The sequence below is a fragment of the Betta splendens genome, chromosome 17 (genome assembly GCF_900634795.4).
Source record: "Betta splendens chromosome 17, fBetSpl5.4, whole genome shotgun sequence".
Classification (NCBI taxonomy): Eukaryota; Metazoa; Chordata; class Actinopteri; order Anabantiformes; family Osphronemidae; genus Betta; species Betta splendens.
This window is the reverse complement of record NC_040897.2, coordinates 9555490-9575696: the sequence shown is the minus strand read 5'-3', so window position 1 is coordinate 9575696 and position 20207 is coordinate 9555490. Positions and strand designations below refer to the sequence as shown.

General features: G+C 48.8%; 1 protein-coding gene across 5 annotated transcripts; it reads right to left on the bottom strand.

Moving 5' to 3' along the window:
- Positions 1-238: 238 nt before the first annotated feature.
- Positions 239-17642, bottom strand: per2 (period circadian clock 2). 5 transcript variants are annotated; one of them, XM_029132273.3, is made up of 24 exons: positions 17476-17642; positions 13400-13893; positions 10270-10362; positions 9973-10127; positions 9493-9614; positions 9159-9360; positions 8905-8956; positions 8381-8523; positions 8186-8264; positions 7966-8072; positions 7735-7888; positions 7513-7627; positions 7255-7401; positions 6987-7077; positions 6721-6901; positions 6502-6620; positions 6208-6390; positions 5862-6128; positions 4910-5763; positions 4445-4561; positions 3599-3806; positions 3139-3346; positions 2297-2447; positions 239-2214 (listed from the first exon to the last, which is right to left on the bottom strand). In XM_029132273.3, the coding sequence occupies exons 2-24, from the start codon at positions 13795-13797 to the stop codon at positions 2044-2046; spliced, it is 4317 nt and encodes a 1438-aa protein (XP_028988106.1). In that variant the 5' UTR covers positions 13798-13893; positions 17476-17642; the 3' UTR covers positions 239-2043. The 5 variants fall into 5 exon arrangements, with proteins under 5 accessions (XP_028988106.1, XP_028988108.1, XP_028988107.1 ...); XM_029132275.3 differs by having other exon boundaries at positions 3220-3346; XM_029132274.3 differs by having other exon boundaries at positions 6721-6898.
- Positions 17643-20207: the final 2565 nt, after the last annotated feature.

Here is a 20207-nt window from a genome sequence, read left to right as displayed (position 1 = left end):
CAAACTGTGACACAGCAAATGTATTAACTGGGAGCTTCATCCTGCTGCTGCTCAACTTTTAACAAACACTAAGGTCTTAGATCGTTTACAGATGACTCATCTGCTCATTAACAAGCGTCTTTAATGACCCTAAGTACTTATTCGGTTTAGCCAAATACTGTGCAAACACGGGCTGGACCACTCCATATACAAACACTGCAGGACCCATTTCATGCAGACACACACGAAGAGCGAGAACTTCAAAAAAATTAGGCAATGTTTTATTTTGAAACAACATTTTGAACAAAAATACTTTACATTTTCAAACGTAGAGAAAATAAAAACAAAACGAAAACGCCACATTGTTGTCAGTGTACAGTATGTTCCAATAAGAGAAAGAGCGATGACAATAAAAACCTCTCCACTTCCTCTTATATTACAGGAGCTTCAAAGTGCAGGAAAGCTATTAACAGAGTCACCTGGCATGAGTCCAAGCTGCTTTACACCCGTGCAATAACCCTAAATGGGACTTCTGAAGTGACCACACATTTGTTGTGAGCGGTCATCAGCCTTTTCCCCAGCGCGCTCAGGATCCTCTCATAAATGCTGAGTCACACGTGGAACCTGAATATTCTCCTGACTTATACTCAACCATCTTCTTATGAACATCAGACCAGTGCACGTTGGAAAATGTCCTCATGTTCATCAAATAAGTCATAGTTTAAAATATATTAACAGTAAATATTAATCATCTTGGTCCTGCCTTGGTTTGAAGCCACATCGCATGCATCTGTACAGAAACAATGAATGTATACAAAAATATATACGCTCATTAGTCATATTCACACGCGCACTGAGATGTGTCACAAACATTTTCTTTAACAGACAACTGAGAAATCAAAGCATCTGCAAGGTTCACAGTTGACAGACACAAATGCTTCATTTAAAAAGAGACAGAAAAACTATACATATAAAAAACACTTAAAGCTGCATTAGCTATGTGCCAGAGGTGCTCCAAATATCAGAGATAGGGAATATTTAAATATTAAATTATGTAAGTTCTCAAAACTGTATAACACAATAGGCTGATGTCTGCAAATAGCTTTAAATAACCACCTCCACCTGATTGTGTCAGATGTTTTCCACACCTGCTTCATTAATTGGGACAATTAACATCACACTTACGAATTTCCATTTAATGTTATATAAAATACTTTACATGGTTATAAACTAAGCTGCCACATAGAATATATTGAAGTACAGTATTAGCTTGGTGGTGACCAGCTATAGCTTGCTGCTGGCATGGTCAATAAAAATAATCAAATAAATAGTTTATTGTTTGGAGTAATTATTCTGTGAGTATTATGCTGATAGTACTTCTTCAGTTTTACCTAAACATTTCAAAGGCAGGGATTTTACTTGTATTAAAGAACTAGTGACTGTGCACAAGGCCGTACGTTAAACAAATCAAACGTAGAGGAGTCTCGTTTTCCTCGTCTTTCCATGCAGGCCACAAAGTGCACTTGTACATTCATTGCGGTGCTTGATGGTTTTTGCATGACAGTGGCTGCACCTGTTCTCAATGCATGCTGACGTAGGAGAGTGTTGCCGAAACTGAAGGAAGTAGGGTCACAAAATACTAGACTCAAGCACAAACCCCAAGAGCTAGTACACCACTGAGCCACATCCTGGCATGTGAAGAAAACAGTCGAGCCTGGTTGAAATATGTTTGACCTTCAGCGTCAGGCAGAGCCAGTGAACATTTTCCATTATTGTGCTCTGCTCTCAGTGCTTCAAAATGTTTCCCCTAGTCAGACACAAATGGGTGACGGTCGTGGAACCCAGCAGTCTCTGCAAGCACCAAACACACCCCGCCTGGTTCAGCCAATAAGTTATAAAAACATCATAAACTACAACAAAAGTGGTACAGTATAAATAAAAGAAGTGACTTTATATGAGGAACCAATACATATTGTTCTTCATGTAAAGCAGGTCCGTCCTCTAAGTGCTGCTCGCAGTCGGGCACGTGAAGAGGCCGGTGGCTAATGAATTTCAGTGGCGGCTTTATGTCTTGCCAGACGGCGGGCTGTGGCTGGAGACGGCGCCAGGGTTTAAAAGCTCCTCTGTGGGCCACTTGCAGCCCAGCTCTCCAGCCTCTGTGTCTCCGGCGTCCGGGTCTATTGGATCCTCCTCCACCGCCGCGGCGCCCGAGGACGCGTCACAGCAGGAGCACACCTGCAAAGCAGATAGGGGTTTTAGCGGGGCAGACGAGAGGATGGTGACGTGCACAGAGACCTGTCATGAATTCCTCTTGTACCGTGATGTCTAACGCCTTGGGCAGGCCGCCCTTCTTCATCCAGGGGTGGACTTCAACCAGCTCCTTCTTCTGCTCCTCCGTGAAGCGTGGTTGGTGTTTCTGCAGCAGCCTCAGCTTTTCTCTGTCCTCTTTCAGCACGCTCTGGATGTCGCTGCGGGAACAAGCAGACGCACAAACGCCACCACGTTCAATGCGCCATCCACGTGTCGTACAGGCCACAACCAAACGAGGCTTGGGTTAGTGGGTTAGTGGGCAGGATGATGAAGTCTTGCCACTGGATCAGTGCCTATGACAACACCAAAGCTCTGAGCTAGTGAAGTGTTTCAACCGGCTTGCTATCTGCAGACACTGCTGAAGACAGAGCTCTATTTATGTATAGACTCTGGATAATGTAAGGCGCCATCTAGTGGTTAACCATAGTAGTTGCAGCCACATTGGTTGTAAGGCCTTTTTGCTGTACTTTGTGGTGCTGCCTAAGGCAAAGACAGATAAATACAAAACAGAATAAGTTCATGTGCTGACAAACTAAGAGCTCACTCCTATCGTATCGTCGAAACAGTGAGGCGTCCGTGCAGCCAGGGGGCAGACTGGGACACACTGGGAAAGCAACAGGCTCCTGGGTTCAGACCACTGGACACCAACAGATGTCTAAGTGTTTTTGTCTTGTGTCCAATAAGTTGGGTCTGTACGCAAGCAGTGGAGGCCATATCTGCCTCCAGGCTGCGCACACTCATCCTCTAGTGTGTTTAAGCAGGGAAACCAGCCCATTAGTGAGGAACGCTCAGGCAAACAGTAGCATCTACCCTACTCCTCAGTGGCTACGCCCCCGTCCTCTTACTCACCGCGAGGGCAGCTGATAGGTCATCATGACCTTGTGTTCAGTGTTGGCCGTGAGCAGCCACAGCGGGTCCTGCAGTACATACTTGATGAAGTGGTCGCTCTGTTCCATCTCCAGGGCTCTCCCCTCGCTGCTGCTCGAGTGACCCTTGGCCTTCTGGCTATTCTGGGATGAGTCCACGCTGCCAAAGTAATTACTACTATTGTTGCTTCCTGAGAACATCCAAAGAGCAGAAAATTAATGCGAAAGAATTATAAGATGGTGCCCATTTAAATACATTTCCACATGGTCTCATTCTCCATTGCTAAATGTGATCTTTTTGTTTTTCGGCAGTTGATTTGCATGTGATGCTTCATCTACAAGCATATATATTATTAAGATTAAGAATAAGATTTCTGCCTGTATTAACTTCTAGTAACTTTATTTTCTGCTTTCCATAACATACTGAAGCCTAATGTCCAGACCTGTTCCACTGCCGGAGACTCCGCTGGCTGATGTCCTGCTTTTAGAGGTCCCGCTGGCTGACGTTCCGCAGCCATTGGACCCTGAGCCCATGGACCCTGAGGTGGCTGAGCCGGTGCCGGAGCAGGAGTCCTCTTGGAGAATGATGTCAAACATGTCACTGGATGAGGAATTGGCGTCACTGTTGTTCCCGTCTCCTTGTGAACTTGTCTGCACAGATATAAGATATTAAAGCCATAACATTAAAAAGCAGCCTGAACATAAAGCACTGGTTTACATCACGTCATTCACCACCTCAAACACAGGTTCTAACTACTTACCAGTCATCTGATCGGACCATTATGACTAAGTTACAGTGATACCTTATCCTGATTGGTGTCCTAATGATTCTAAAGCATTATTGCAATCTCAACCTCTGCAATAATGCAACAGACCATCAACAAATCTTTTGTAAATCTAGACACGAGTACAATAAAATACAGAGAAAACACAATCTTGTCCCCATTGATGGTTTCCTCTGTTAATCTTTCTGGTTTGGTTCATACCTGGGAGGCCCTACATGCAAAATCAAAAGGTGTATGAAACCGTAGCTCCTGTTGGACATTTTAACTCCACAGATCGCCTGTCCCCCCCCTTTGTCATTTAAGTCCTGCAATCTCATGCTTTAACATCACTCGTTTAAAATCGACGTTTGCGAAACAAAACAACGCAGGTTGTTTCAGGTGTTGCAGGTGGCGTAAATCATAGGTCATGAAAATGCAAAAAAACAGGAAACTGATAGTTATAATTGACACATGGAATCAGAATGGGATTGGAGAGGTGCTGAGGTTGTCTGATGATTTGCCTACCTCATTGCTGTAAGCTCTCAGTCTAGAGCACACTTTATCCCAAGACAAACGCTCACAGACACAGGGTGTGCCCTCGAAATACAATGGTCCAGGCGGACCAAGTAGAATGAGAGATGGCTAAAGGGTGTAAGGGAACACATCATGTGTTAACACCCGGGGCCACAGCCAGCACACAGTCCACGCCGGCTTTACTTTACACATACATGGAAATGCAATAACAGAACTGCTGCACTTCATTATCGTGAATAATTTGAAGGAGACACAGTGACGATGGCAACGTATCCCGCAAGGCTGAGACCTCTGATTGAGGGTCCTGAGGAACCTTGCCACAACCTGCTCTCCCACATTTTATCCTAACAGTTGAGGAAGGTTAAAGTTGAAGAAGACCAATTGTGTGGATTCGGAGGCTTGGGGGAGGAAAGCGGTAAGAGGAAGCACCCAAAATAGGTTTGTCTCCTTCCTTACCTGCTTCAGCTCCCGCACCGTGGTCTGGTTTCCGCTTCCTCCCGTCTCCCTCTCGGCCGCGTTAGCCCCTGGTGCTCCGGAGGGGAGCGCCGCGCTGTCCTGCCTCTCCACGGACAGCTCCAGCTCCAGCAGGTTGAGGGGCGAGCTGCAGCGGGACTGGAACAAGGGCGGGGAGGCCTGGTCTCTGCCGCCCCCGGACTGCGGCGTCGAGGAGCGAGACTGGATCTCCGCGGGGGGCTTGGGCGCTTCCGAAGACGAAGGAAAGTACAGGGAAGGAGTCACGTTGCTGGACTGGGGAGCGAAGTGGTTTTGGGGGTTGAACTGGTTGGAGGCGCCGAAGGGCGCGGCAGCTGCGAGGGGGGTCTGCCCTGGAAACGTGCACTGAGCGAAAGCTTGTGTTTGGGCGGGGAAGCCCCCGGTCTCTGCTTGGTACAGTGGCTGTGGGGGGTATATGTAGTTGGGCAGTACTAGAGCCACGATGGGGGTGACCATGGGGCTGGTGAAGGGAGCGGGGTGGAGCGGCGGTGGGCAGGGAGGAGCCTGGCCGCCTCCCAGGCCTGGAGGAGCCGCGTCGTTGCAGGGGGCTCTGGGGAACGCGCGTGGGGGGTAGCCCGGCACCACGGCGGGGTAGGCTACCGCAAAGGTGGACTGCGAGGTGTCGGAGGGGGACCAGGAAGTGGGGTTGAGGAGGGGAGGCCGCAGCGGCTGCTGATGCTGCGTGCGATGGGACACGGTGCTGTCTGAGGACTCCATCTGCTTGGCCCGCTTGGATTTTGTTTTCCTGTTCCGGGTTCCTCGCCGCGGGGTGGGCGCCGCGGCCACAGCGCCCTGCTTGCCGGGCGCAGCGGGTACAGCTGGACGGGCCGGGAGCAGATAAAAACACCTGTTAGTGAACTAATCAAGCCATTCAGCAGCCTGATGGCATCGTGTGAGCGCGCGCGTTGGACGGTACCGTTGCTGGTGGGCCGCTCCCTGTGGCGCTCCAGATACTGGGAGCAGTCGGCTCGGAGTGCGGTGAGAGCGCGGAGCTGCGTGAAGCGGGACAGAAAGGCCTGCTCCTCCCTCTGCGTGTGCACCGCCAGCACCTGCTTGGTCAGCCCCAGTTTCTTGTAGGACTCCCTCCCGTGACTCGGGGGTGACACAGCACAGGACGTGACGACCGGCGGGTTGTGACTGGACTCCACGGCTTCTCCTGCACCTGGTCCGTCCTCTGTGATCTCTGCATGGGTGTGGATTATTAGTGTAACAGACGCATGAGGATCCTTTTTTTCCCCTACAGATATAAATGAATAACGTACCTGAGTCCGGGTGGAGTTTCTTGTCTCCGACATGGACTATGGTGCTACTGTAGCTGCACTGGCTGGTGATGGAGACCACACTCTCCGGTTTATCCGGTACCGGCAGGGGCAGCGAAGAGCCCACTACCGCCGTGGCCGCGGGCTTTTTGTCGAGACCGGGCCGCTCCGTCAACGCGGCTGGTTCTGCCAAAGAACAGGGAACAGAACATTCTGACACGGAAACGCCGGTTCAATGGCAGAGGGAAGCTCGAAAGGGCACAGAGCCACCGTGGTGGTGGTGCCACGAGCCCGTACCTTCAGACACCTGCACGGACCCGTTCTGTTTGTCCTCCTCTGAGTTAGAGGAAGTGGTGTTAGACAAAGACTGGCACTTCCTCTTCATTGTGATGGGGACATTGCAGCTCTCCAAGTACCTACATGAAACATTTAGTTCTTTATTAATTATGTTTATGTTCCTGATGGAAACATATCAAACTCTTTTTCTTGTAGTTTACGACATTTTCCGGTCTGTACCTGATCACACCGTCCAGGCAGCTGATCTGCTGGTAGGAGTAGCTGGACTGGTCGTTGAAGGTCAGCTCCTCCTGCGGCGGGGCCTTATTCTCCTCCATGGTGAGCCCGGTTTCCCTCCAGCTGAAAGGAGCGGCCGAGTCTTTGGGCCGAACCACTGCTGGGTTCTTCTGTACAGACTCTTCTGGAGAGAGGCAGGAGTTAGAGACTGAGTTTTCTTACTTGTTGCTGATGTAGGTGGTGAACAAGTGATCATCAGCTGAGCTTACTGCCATTGCTCCTTTTGGTGTCTGGTTTGCTCATCTGCTGCTCCTGGCTCTTCTGGAGGTGAATTCCTTTACAGATTTCTTGAAATGTGCGCTAAAAAATAGAAATTAACAATTGAAATATACTGTTCTGCTGACATTAAACCAATTCCAATTAATTTACATATATTTTGATAATTCGTTGCTGTCAGAGTCGCCCACGTGGCCCACAGCCACAATAATAATCTTTGTTAATGGATACCATACCAATGGAAGTACAGTTTGTACTCACTGGTCTGGTTTTGCAGCTCCATTCCTCTTCCTCTCGCACCTTGTTCCCGCTGCCATTGTTGAGGCTCTCACTGGAAGAGGTCTCGCCCAGCAGGTGATCATTAGTGTTCAGACTACCATAAGCGCTGGAGCCACTGCTATGAACCGGCTGAACACGAGACGATGAGAAGGAAGAAGAAAGGATGTCGTCCTGTTATTTTGATACTTATTTTTCCAATGCCCTTAATTTCGTCATTATACATTTATGATTAATTCTCACCTGTAGGAGAAGACGATGAATCTGCTCTGTGATGTCCTGAACCTCAGAGTCCATCGTCTTCACTTCACTTACAGGCGCAACCGGGGCTGAGAAAACGTCCTCATTCACGGGGCCCCTGGCAGGTGTCAACAAACATCAGCTGATCAGGATGCCATTCAGCTCAGGGGGAAACGCAAACGCAGCTGAGCGATGACGCACAGACGTTACAAAGCTAAAACTCACATGCGGACTTTGTGCCTCCCGATGACGAAGGAGACCTTGTGGCTCCAGGGGTTGACAAAGCTGGACCAGCTGGTGTCCAGGATCACGTACTCTCCGTTTCGTGCACAGAATCTGATGGACGAGTGGTCAAATGGCTGACCTGCATACTGCAGAACTGCAGAGGAACCAAACGGACTGTTGGTATCGACACAGTAAAGGCTTCCACTATTATAATTAGTTCTATGGACTCACTTTTTCTGTGGATGGCCAGCATGATGGGCCGGTCACTGGGATGCAGGTGGAGGAGAACCGATGTGCCGATCAGATCCTGGGGGAGGTACCCGAGGAGAGGAACCGCCCTGATACACACACAGACACACACCAAATAGCATGTTTACTATCTAATACGCATCAGCACAAACTGCATTGCTCTTTTAGGCTGGACTCAGTCATAAAAGCCGACCTGTCTCACCTCTCGTCCACATCCTGGAACACGCAGCTCGGCGTGTGTGTGGTGGTGAAGACGCGCTTGTCCGTTGGAATTCTGGGTGCTTTCAGGGAGACAGGAGGTGTAGTGGCTGAGCATGTCATCCTGCATAGAACTGCAACTAACTGGGAAAACCATCGTTGCTAACTTGGCTCCTTAACCCTGGACTGCACTGCATACCTTCATAACCAGAGTGAACTCTCTCAGCCAGCAGGAGGCAGCAGAACTGGTCCTCAGCGTGCACCGTGTCCTGGACCTTCATCAGGTACGGGGTCATGCGGAACGGGTAGTACCGCAGGTCACCCTCACACTCTCTTCCACCACTGGGAACAAATAATAGATGATTAATTATTCAGAAATAATCTGAAGCAGGTTTTAAAGATTTTGGATGAAATCATTCTCAACACAGGGGGGCACTAGAGCATGAGGCTGATTTTCAGGCTCGCCTATACACAGTAATGAGAATAAGTTTCTAGTCAAAGATGACGAGCTTTCAGAACATTTTTGCATTTGTGTGGGATTAAAAAAATAATAAACTCATCATAACACAGTGAGGTATAGGGGGATAAATTATGTAATTGTGTGTCTGTCTTTCTCACACATTTATGATGTCAGCAGCTCATGGAAAAGCACCCAGCGTGGGGTGAAAGAATGAATATGAACTACAACAGGTACGAGCAGCAGATGGCCTGACTCCCACACACCTGATGCGACAAAAGAAGGATTTCTCCTGCATGCAGTCGGGCGGCGATGACTCTGAAAGGGGGAAAAAAGGAAATGCTTAAATTCAAAAGCAGCGCTATCCTGCCTGAACTCAGCTGGGGCCGGCCTCCTGCCTTCGATTAAGAGCTTAATGATTTATTTAGCAGCAAAGCAGTTCATCTAAACACGGGGACTTAAAATAGACTCCAGTTCTTCATAAACACTAGGCCCGAGATTGTAAACTCTGCTGCTGTACCTGCTCCAGTGCACACGCTCCAGGAGGGCAGGCGGTACGGGGTCGTGAAGCTGTAGAACACGCTGACGTCCTGCGGCGTCAGGAACTCCACGAACTTGGTGTTCTTTAACACGTCCCGTTTGCAATTGAGGATGGAGGCAGCCTGATCAGAGATGTAGACGATCCTTCCCGTGATGAGAGACACCGCCACTGCAAAAATGTCCTGTTTAGGAGACAAAGTCCAATCAGAGGCTTCAGTGAGAAATAATAATAATAATAGAATCTTTCAAAATAAAGTGCTTGACTGACTAAAGCATTTGTCAATCAGGAAGTAATTGACAATGGAATGACTTACATTGTTTTTGAGGGTGTATTCAGAAGTAATGCTGTCTATTTCCTCTATGGTATAGGAAGACACATCAAGGCCTGAAGGCTGGCTGTCGTTTATCATCAGCAGCTGATAATACTCCTCGTTGGCTGCAAAAAGCACATTCTGATCAAAACATCGTCCAAAGTTCTGCGAGCAGGTTGTCAGGATGTGTGAAAGCATCGTCTCTGTGCTGTCCCATTCTGCTGGACGGTACCGCTGCGCAGCTCCAGCCGCCCTCTGCCACATGCGAACACTTAGACAGGCTGGAATTAAGCGCTAGCAGGTCATTACCCACACGGCGGCCTACAGAAACGTTCCCTTCTGCTCAAATTACATCTCTTTGTTCTGCTTTCATCATCTAATGAGCAATATCGCGAATGCCAGCTGCATCAGCATTTCCTAACGAGTGTGGCCTGAATAATTATTGAAAAACCCATTCAAGGCAGAGTGATGCACGGCTGTTACCTTCCACTTGCTTGACACAGCGCAGCGAGTACTTCAGCGTGTTTAAGGTGGTGGACTTGTTATTGTGTCTCTTTTCTGGAGGCAGGTGACGCTTGAGCTCTTTCAGAGTTTTGATCACTTCCTTCTGGTTCTTGGCTTTGGCCGACTCCTGACTACTGCAAGTCGCCACACACAAGCACAGCCGCAAGTCAGGTTTCCAGCAACAGTGAAAAGTCACTCAAAGAGATGAAGAATCGATCGCTTTTACTATCTGGTTGTGTAAGTAACTCAGGTTGGACAGTGTTAGTCACTCTGTACCTGCAGCCGCTGGTTGAAGGGTTGTCCTGCTCCGAGCTGAGCAGACTGAATGCGTTGGAGCTGCTGGGAGGCGACGGACTGTGGGAGTTTGAGCTGAGGGCAGAGAAAGAATAAAAGACTTGATCCAAACAGAAATCAAATTGCACATACACTCACATATCAACCTTCTGGCCTCCTGTCACTGTCCTGCTGTGTGCAGTGTGTCTTTTTAGTAAAGCACAGCAACGAAAGCTCAGTGTCCTATTAATTTGGTTAAAGCATATTTGCATGTGTTTGTAAGGAGTCAGGGTTCGGTTTCTTTTTCAGTGAATGGAGATGGTTTTAATGGCAACTTTCTGGTGTCATGACTATTTTCAGATGATTGAAGACTTTTGGAACTTTTAAAATTGCTTAGTTAATATTTTTTTGTCGTAGGATTTGCATCATGCCCATTTTTGCATCGCGAGCACTTTCTAAAACAAGCACACGTGTGCAGGGCCAGCGTGCAGCCAGGGAGCTTGCACTTGTGTGTCTGATCCACTGCATTAACCTACAAGCTTGACCCCCCGCACTAATACACTGAAATCAACTTGACAGCCCTGAGACGCTGACTCAGCTCAACGGCGGTTGCTATAAATAACCCGCTCACCTGTCCAACAATAGAAGACACCTTCACAAATATAGCAGCTCTTTAGGACGGAACAGGTGACATGACAAGCATCATTGCTAAGGGTCTTCAGGAACGTCGGCTCGCATGACAATAAGCTGCTGATGGACCACAGCATGAGTCAGTTGTAATACATAATGACTGTGTATTACAATAAAAGGTGTAACAAAAGCATGTTTAGGACAACAATACAACACAACAATCCTTTAGTTTACACTATATTCACAAAAATAAAATAAAATACACTATATTTATAAAATAAAATAAAACAGAATTCCTGGTGTAAGTTATATAAAATTTATTGCTATACTATATATACACTGCCATGATATGATGAGCGTAGAGGGAACCCCTTTACGTTTTTAAGTGCTCGCGCCACTGTACTGGCAAACAGCCTAAGACTATTAACAGCTCTCTGAGATACTGACTCACCTGAGCTACAACTCAGCTCGCTATAATTAGTCGTCTTACCTGCCCAGAAATAGAAAACACTTACTCTAAGTAGAGGCAGGTTTGTAATTCTGTCTACTACCTAAAGCCCCGGCTGCTTTTAGACAGCGTATTAGTGTTCCGTAGGCTCATTTCAACAGTGAGTCGTGGAAACATGGTTAAAAAAACAACAGAGGACTTTCTATTCTATGCAGCGCGACGTGAGCCTCTCTGCTCGAGGTGAAGGTGGCCAGGTTTAATCAGGAACCTTTTCCAGACCGCTTCCCTAAACATCTGACCTCTTACCTCACCGTGCGTGTGTGTGTGTGTGTGGGGGGGGGGTATCTCGTTACATCTGGGCATCATGACTAAGGCAGCGACTCGGCTGCATATGAACGAGCCCCCGCTCAGCTTCAACATCTGGCTCCATTTTCCACTGTGCGATGACAATGAATCAAGGATGCAGCTAATCATGAATTTACAGTGTCACAAACATGATAGCTAACAGGTCAAAGCAACGTCAGAGGGAGGTCAAGTTGTCTATTAAAGATTAATCAGTACTAAAAATCACAGCAAGGCTCAGCCTTTATGTCACTGAGTTTCCAATGATGTGACCTGTGGAGCAACTGGCCAAACAAGTGTCTCTCTGGACAATAACATGATATAAATCTCATGTAACTGTACGATGGCAATTAATTGCCTCCTCCATAACGTGGGAGAGCAAAGCCAGATTAATATCTGAACAATAATACAACTACATTCTCCCTCCTTCCTGCTCCCCTCTGTCAGATGTACAGCTGGGGGCCACAGACGGGTGAAGTGGTGCCTTTGTGCCAAAAGGAAACGCTGCTTATGGCAGATGCAATGGCTGTTGTCCACAGAAGGCATCGAAATCAACAAAAGCACCAACACCACATGGGGGCCTAATAATACAAAATGTGTTTTCTGTTAAAAAACGGTCAATTGATGAGTCATCATAGGCTTTAATTCTGCATAAATGTAGCTGACTTCATTCGCTTTTTAAAAAGAATATTTGAATGGATTAGTTGGAGCGAGTATGAAAAAATGACGTTACTAAAATGTGACCTAGAGAGAGCCGGTCTGTGTATCACTGAAGGACAGCTACACAAAAAGTAGGTACAAAAGGTCAGAAGTTCAACTGAATAGACGGAAGGGAGGGAAGCAGCTGAGGACAAAGTGTGACGAATGAGGGAGTGCTTTAGAAAGAAGATATGGATTTAAAAGATCAGCGAAGTGCAGGAAGGAAAGCATGACACACACACACTCCCAAACACTGCGTTGCCATGGCGATAACAGCCCGTCGCAGCGCGTGACGCAACGCGGCCGGCATGCAGAAAGCTGCCCCGGCCTCCGGGTGACATCAATCCAGTCAGTCATTGTGTTGTTTCCACTGCCCCAGACACGCGTCGGCCCGTCACAACCCATCTGCAGCCAGACCCAGTCACGCCTGACTGCTTTTAAGGGGCTTCGGAAATGTTTCGTCCTCATAACTGAACCGCTTGCTACTTCTAAAGTGCCTAAAGTTAATGTGGTGTAGAGAAAGTAAAAAAAAAAAAAAAAAAACGCTGGCTGACACATTTATAACACTTCAGCATGCGATAGTTCGGCTCACAGTAGCTGTCAGCACATTTATTTAGCCTAGTTCTGGTCTGAGTGCTGAGATTCTGTGACCTTCTGGAACCAGAGGCAGAGAACAGGCCAAAGCAGCAGCTACAGTAGCTGCATCACAGCGTCCACGGTGGACATGTGACCGGTGGAAATGTGTTTTGACTTGTTCTGCGCCTGTGGTCAGCGTGACGTGCAGATCAGGCAGCTCACAGCAAGCATCCGCACAGTAACGCAGCCACGCAACGTGCTTGACTCGCTCATTATGGCCAGTGGACCTCACAGACAGTGAGGAAGATGCCAAAACAAAGTCGTGGAAGCAATTAACTAGGGGATGCAAATGAGATCTGATGACGATGTCCCTGCCTGGACTGAGGACCTCCTGCAGCTACCGGTGCGTGTGAGCAGGCCCGCCGGCCCATCACCCACCTCTTGTTGCTCTCAGAAGACTCCAACAGCGCCGAGTCTTTGCTGCGGCCGTTGGAGCTGCCCGCCGACTCGCGGCCGTCGCCGCGGCTCCCGTTGCCGCGCGACTCGTTGCCGTGCGACTCGGTCCCGCTGCCGCTGGACCCGCTGCTCTTCATCTCCACGTCCTCCTCGGGCAGGGAGCGGGCCAGCGAGCCGGGGGGGTCCTGGCTGCCGCTGTCGCTGCCCTCCGAGGGCAGGCCCAGGTCGGGCCCAGCCCGGCCGTAGAGCGGCGCCATGGACCCGGGGGCTCCTCTGGACACGGAGCCGCATGAGGTGGACGCCCTGGGGCGCCGCCGGGCTCCATGCTGCTCCTCCAGCACTGGGAAGCCATAGGACTTGGGGTCTGAATATTCTGACATCGGGAGGAGTGTCGGTTAACTGGATGATGCGAGGACACAATCACCCCATTTTCACAGGGGTTCTGCAGAATAGAATGGGAGCGTCTGCGGATTGATCTGTGGGGAGAAGATCGCACGTATTAGTAACGAAGTGCAGTGTTTATGCTCTAAGTTCACTGCTTGTGCGCTGATCCTCCCGAAAGGTGCATTTCTGCCTTTGGTCCGGAGCGACATCAAAGCACAGGGCAGGGTTTGACCTCTGACCCCTGAAGAGCCCTGCAGGTGCTGCTCTGATGTCCACTGACAGAGGCGGCGTGGCCTTTCAGAGCAGCGGGCCTGTTCTAACGGAGCCCTTTCAAAGCGTCAGCCACGCGGCCAGACATGAAAGCCCACACGGCCTTTGTCTCAGCGCCACCGCAGGCTGTTAGCTGTCGGCGCGAGGCTCTGGCCCTGCGTTTGAAAGTGTGGAGTGGTCAAACGATGCAGCCAGAAGGGTTTGACACACACTGATACTGAGGTCACAGTCACCAGTGTGTTACAGTAATAATAATAATAATAATAATAATAATAATAATAATAATAATAATAATAATAATAATAATAATAATAATAATAATAATAATAAAGACACTCACCTCATGACTTTTTTATCTGAGGTTATTAAGGTTTAGTAAAAATGGAAGATTCAAATGCGTGAAACCAGTAATAATTTAGGTCAAACAACACAAGTTGGATTGACTTGCTGTAACAAGCACAATAAAAAATGAGACTTTGTGCAGCTGCGGGTCATGAAATCAACGCGTCGTGTTCCAGCGGATGAACAAATATTTACACTGGCAACGCTGAAAGTTTTACAAGATGATTTATCGCACAGACCCACTTTACTTCAGTGTTTACAGATGCAGAGATCCGGACAAAACCAAACGCTCCCTCAAAGTTTTGCCCGCTTTCAACACAACGGACACGAACAGTCAACAAACAGCATATAATAAAAGTCATTACTAAGTGTTTTATACTGGACGTTCTTGTGTTGCATCCTGGGGCAGAACTCCTTTAAGTTCCACGCGCCTCGGCTGTAAAGTTGATGCCCGGTTAATTCAACATCTGCCTGTTCTCTTTCATCCCTGTCATTTCATCCCAGCGGCTTCAACGTGATTCCCTTGTGTCTGAACCAAGAAGCCAGTTGGGTTTTAAAGGCTTGTGCGACATCGCAGCACCATTAGTAACACTCACTAGTTTAATATGGTCTGAAAACACTGTTGTGACGCATTTGAAATGACTTTTTAAAGTGGCTGATAGCCAGACGTCACACTCTACAATGAGGCATGTGCATCAAGGTATAGGTGGTTAACAAGGCAGGAAGGGAAACAACACAGTTAAAGGTTATGTATCGCTCTTTTTAATGCAATCAGAGCATCAATGCTGGGAACATGTTGCTCACTTGGCCTTTTGAATCAGAGAGAGACTGTTTTAAAGACGACGCTGTCTCCACATAATAGACAAAAATAAGTCATTAAAGTCACAATCAAGGTGATAAATATCTGACTGGACTTCAGTTTCTAAGGTTCTTCCAGTTTGTGAATAAGCCTCTTTTCCAACTCATTGCTACTGAACAGCAGCACAGGAGTAGGAACAGACTTTTAAACAGGACCGTTTAACATCTAATGACTAAATCCTCCAGTTGTAGACATAAAAAACTAATTATTCAGCAACTTGGGCGGAATGAAAATGGCCTTTATTACTGCCTTTTAAAATAAATAATTAAAAATTACCCTGTTGCTAATAACTGGTTACACATCGGGATCAACAACAGTCCTCTTTTCTCAGCTTGACTGTGTATTAATATATTCGTGTAATTATCTGAACAAATGACAATTTCACCAAATATCAGACATGATCTCATGAACTCAGCAGTTCATTCAAGGCATTCAGTTTGTCTTCTGCCTGATGTAACAATAATCACATCTCAGCGCCCTGATCATATTATCTAATGTGTCATCTTGAAGCACCTTATACAACCATGCAGAAGCAGCTGCAGTTTTATAACTACCTGCTGTGTCAGGCTGGACACGTTATCTTGCACAGCACATTCAGGTTGCAGCTCGGGGTTTAGAGGCGGCTGCCATTCTATTGACAGTTGGTGCATCAGGCTTAAAGTCTGCGTGAAGCTTCAACACTGAGGTCACGTCATGACACCTGAAATCAAAGCTACTACTTGAACCTATCCCACAAAGTGCATATGATTTTTATTTGATTTCATACATCAGTGTGGTTTTCTGAGGGCATATATTCTGGATCTCTGCCCTGATGCATACAGTCTGTGTTAAAGTCTAACATTGTGCCTTCATGTGTCAACCTGTCTGTTCCTCCTCTGTTGACCTACATCCACCTTCAGCACTGACACCTCACACGGTCTTAATGGTTCAGATGTGAGCTCCGCTCCAGTCACTGTACACTACTTGGATCTGGGTTCACAACCGAAGCTTTTATTATGTTCACAGGAGCTAATGAGAATGTAAACTGAAGACTGAAAGGGTAAAGATCCAGAAAACATCCCAATGACTCATCCAATCCCCGATCAGAGGAGAAGAAGAGTTGTGAGCAGCTCCTCACAGACCGGGGCTGAAGCCAAACCTACCACTAACAGTTATTTAATTAATAATTAAGAATGCTATGAGGTCTGATGACCTGTCACTTCAGCATGGCAGGTGTCAACCATGTCTGACGAACGGCATGTTCTCTTACACAATGCGTCACCTCTCAGTGGTAACTAGTAAAACTTTGTATTGAAGAATCAAACATGCACATCTGAGCAGTATTTGGTGAAGTTAACAATTCTTCTCCCTTCAGTTGTCTTTAACTCAAACCGCTTTTACTTCACTTGTGTACCCCTATATTTAGAGAAGCAGCTCCATAGATAAATGAATGAATGAATGAACGAATGAATGCACCATCTACCCACGCAGGCGTACAAATAGACCAAATGCAGCTACATGTGGGTTAATCAGCGCTTTTAAGATCAGATATGATGAGGACTGCAGCGCAGTGTAATTTAACTGAACCCCTTCATCACACATCACGCGCCCTTTGACTTCCGTGAACTTCCATCCTGACTCCCCGTCTCACACAGACCACAGTACGTAGAGTGAATTCCTCCATAAGGCGTTGTGTCATTTATGTAAGTGGCTTCTTCTGACGCGCTCGTTTTACACCAAACCGCACATTCTCGTTTGGGAGCTACGTGCGAACTTGTGCCATGTGCCGCCGCAGCGGACTCTTTATGTAAGTCGTTATGCTGAGTTTCCCTGCGACGGCGACGCCGCAAAGCGCGTCTCCGCCGCCCCGACGCCTCCGGTGCAGGCGACGCCGTCGGGGTCCGTTGCTGCACAGTTCGCTGAATTATTGGTAATTGAACGTAGTTAAACTTGGGCTCCAGCTGAGCGGCACACGGCACTCGCGGGTCACGTTCGCCCCCGCGTCGCGCGGGCAGGGCCGGTGTCCGGTCGGAGTCTCCGGTCGTCCACCTCACACTGACACAGTTATGCAACCCCCGCGTCAACGAGAACCGTTAACACATTTTACAACAGTTTTAACTGACGGATAGTGACGCCGCGGCAACGTCGCCTTTATTCCGCACCTCTGAAGACACAGTCACGTAGATGCTGGAGCGCACGCACAAGTCATTAAAACTCCACCAACCTCACGAAGAGCAGATCCTTCGCTGGTCCCCGCGTCTCCGTATGACAAAGCCTGGCTTTAAAGCTCTAATCGCGTGGGTCCTGGATGCGGAAAGTGGACCGGTCCCGGTCTGGTCCGACACACTACTCCTCACACTTCAGGATTCCTAACACCGGGACTCTGCCCTGGATCTCCAGCACAGACAGTGACCTCATTTCCAGCCCCCCCTTCTCCAGCTCTGCGGTCATTGGTCCGGAGGGCTGTCCCTGCCTGCGTCATAACGCTTCTAGCCAATCAGCGCTGCCCGGCCTCACGGGGGCGGGCACTGCCGCAGCCGCTCGGCGCTGCGAGTGGCCTTCGGAGCCGTCGCTCCTTTTACATAAGGATGTCATCGCGTGCACGTGGAAGACCACGACCAGCGCCGGAGCGAGCGAGGCGAGAGCAAATCACTACGAGGCAGCTGCCGGTGAATGAAGCAATGCCGATGGTTGGCTCTCTGCGGCTCAGCGCGGCTGGCTGTTATCTAAACGGTTATACAAGTGTGTGTGTGGCCAATGTGGGTGAACTGGTTAGTGCGCAGTCATTCGCGTAAGCGTAAAAGTTCCTTGACTCCTTGTTGTGATATAACAGGAGGTGTCTTTGCTCGTGGCTATTACCTAATTTATAGTTTTATAGTTTTCGTGTAAATCGAGACATGCATTTTTTAACAGAAATATTTTTTTGTGCCTAAGTAATAACCAGTATCACGCTGAGCTGCGGCGTCGTGTCCTAAAGTTATTTTAATATTGCGAAGTCTAAGTGCAGGGTAAAAATAACGCGGGTTATATTTAACCACCGCTCGCTCGGCTGTGAAGTGTTTTTCAGCTAACAGTCTTAACTGTACCTCCGGTGGCTGATTCGTTTGGATCAGTGTTACTGAGGCGAACGCGGTCTAATAACGTGTGATGGAATTCAGGCGGTCGACATTACTATTTATATTCGTGGGCTCCTGTGCTATTTCCTCCTGTCCTCCGTTTGTGGCGGCTTTAAATAACAGAACGGTACCAAGTCGAAACGGGCTGCACGGAAGGAGCTGCTATTCCTATTCCGAGCCTATTGTTGGTCCCTGGTGCTGTTACAAGTACTTATGCGTTCACTCCAGTCCCAGGTTAAGCCTGCTGAACTACATTAGAGCCCTTCTAATGAGCCTGTGTGGTCAGAGATGAGAGCGACGGAATAACAACTTACTCCAGCAAGCTGCTGTGTGCTCTGCTGAGTCAAACACAACACGGAAGCGTGAGGAAGTGGGTGCGTGCCAAGAATCAGGGGGGGGGGGGGTGCACGTTCGGTGTGTGTATGTACAGAAATGGGAGGAGAAGGCGTTCCTCAGGAGACACAGAATGACTCCGAGCTGACAGGAAGGTCGCCGCCGTCACCGTACCCCAACAGCCGCTCTATGTTTGAGCAGCCACTGACGCAGACGCCTCCACGTGTCTCTAAACGGGCTTTAATAATATCCGTCCGAAGCCCTCGTGGATGACAAACTCGACAACGCGGCGGGCGTCCCCCGTGTTGGATGCAAACGGAAAACGGGAAAGTGAATGTAACTTGAATCTAACGTCATTTGGTGTAAACGCAGAGTCTGCTCAGAGGCCTGGCTTCGTCCTAAAGGCCTTTTATCGCCGTAGCTTTTCGAGGAGCAACCTGACAGAATGTGCATCAGCGGCGCCAGCTGGTCCGTTTTTCCATCAGAAATGATTTCACTGTTGTTTTTTCTGACGACCATGAAAACAAACCCGTCAGATACGTGACGTAAAGAGATCTTTTTAAAGCGGTTAACCTTTGACCCTCGGGCGGTAAATGGGGCGGACGACGCGAGCAGGCGGGCAGATTGTCCACCTATTCCAGTATAAATGATGTGTTGGTCAGCGCGAGCGATCCGCCGCACTCGTCAACGACGTGGTTAATGGCGAAAGGCGTTATCGCCGCGGCGTAAAACGACGCGCGGCGGCCGTGCGTTCTCCGGGAGAGCAAAGGTTAAACTCCCACAGGATGAAGAAGTCTGCAGCCGTCCTCCCACGCTCACATGCGCCGGTCTATTTCCACAGTAACAGCGCTTCCAACTGCGTCACTGGGACAGATCCAGGGAGCAGGGGCAGATAACGTGGGAAAGCTTCACCCACGGCTGGAGATATTAGCAGCCCTATGGGATGGAGCCAGGCCAAGCTCCCACTCCTTTACATTTGAGCGGAGCTCATTCAGGGGAGAAACTGTAGATGAGTCGAAGAGATTTAGGGATGAACGATCAGCATGAGCGTCAACACCCGCGGTCCTGCTGGGCGAAACTACCAATTCACTGCTGACACCAGCAGGCGCGAGGGCAGCGATGACAAAAACGCCAGCATTAATCCGGGGTCGCCATGGCGATGCCGGAGATTACAGTTGCAGGGCTGGTTCGAGGGTATTGCAGAAGAAGTGCAGGTGGTCTGTGGACGAACAGTAAGTCCTCACCCTCGCACACAGACAGCTGTGGCTGTAGGGACGTCCAGATGTTTCATACGCGACGCAGCCGCGTGCGGAGACGAGTCCTGGTTCCTTTGGACAGTGGACGCGGTACCGGAGCTCCATCTGTGAACCCGCTCCCTCCCACACGCCGCCTGCCAGTGACGTGCCGGCAGGTCGGGCTCCTGTAGGAGAAGACTCAGACGAGCGCGGCGAGTGTGACGTGCGCCGCAGATGGCGCCGCCTTGTCGTCAGACGCCGTCGAGGCCGCG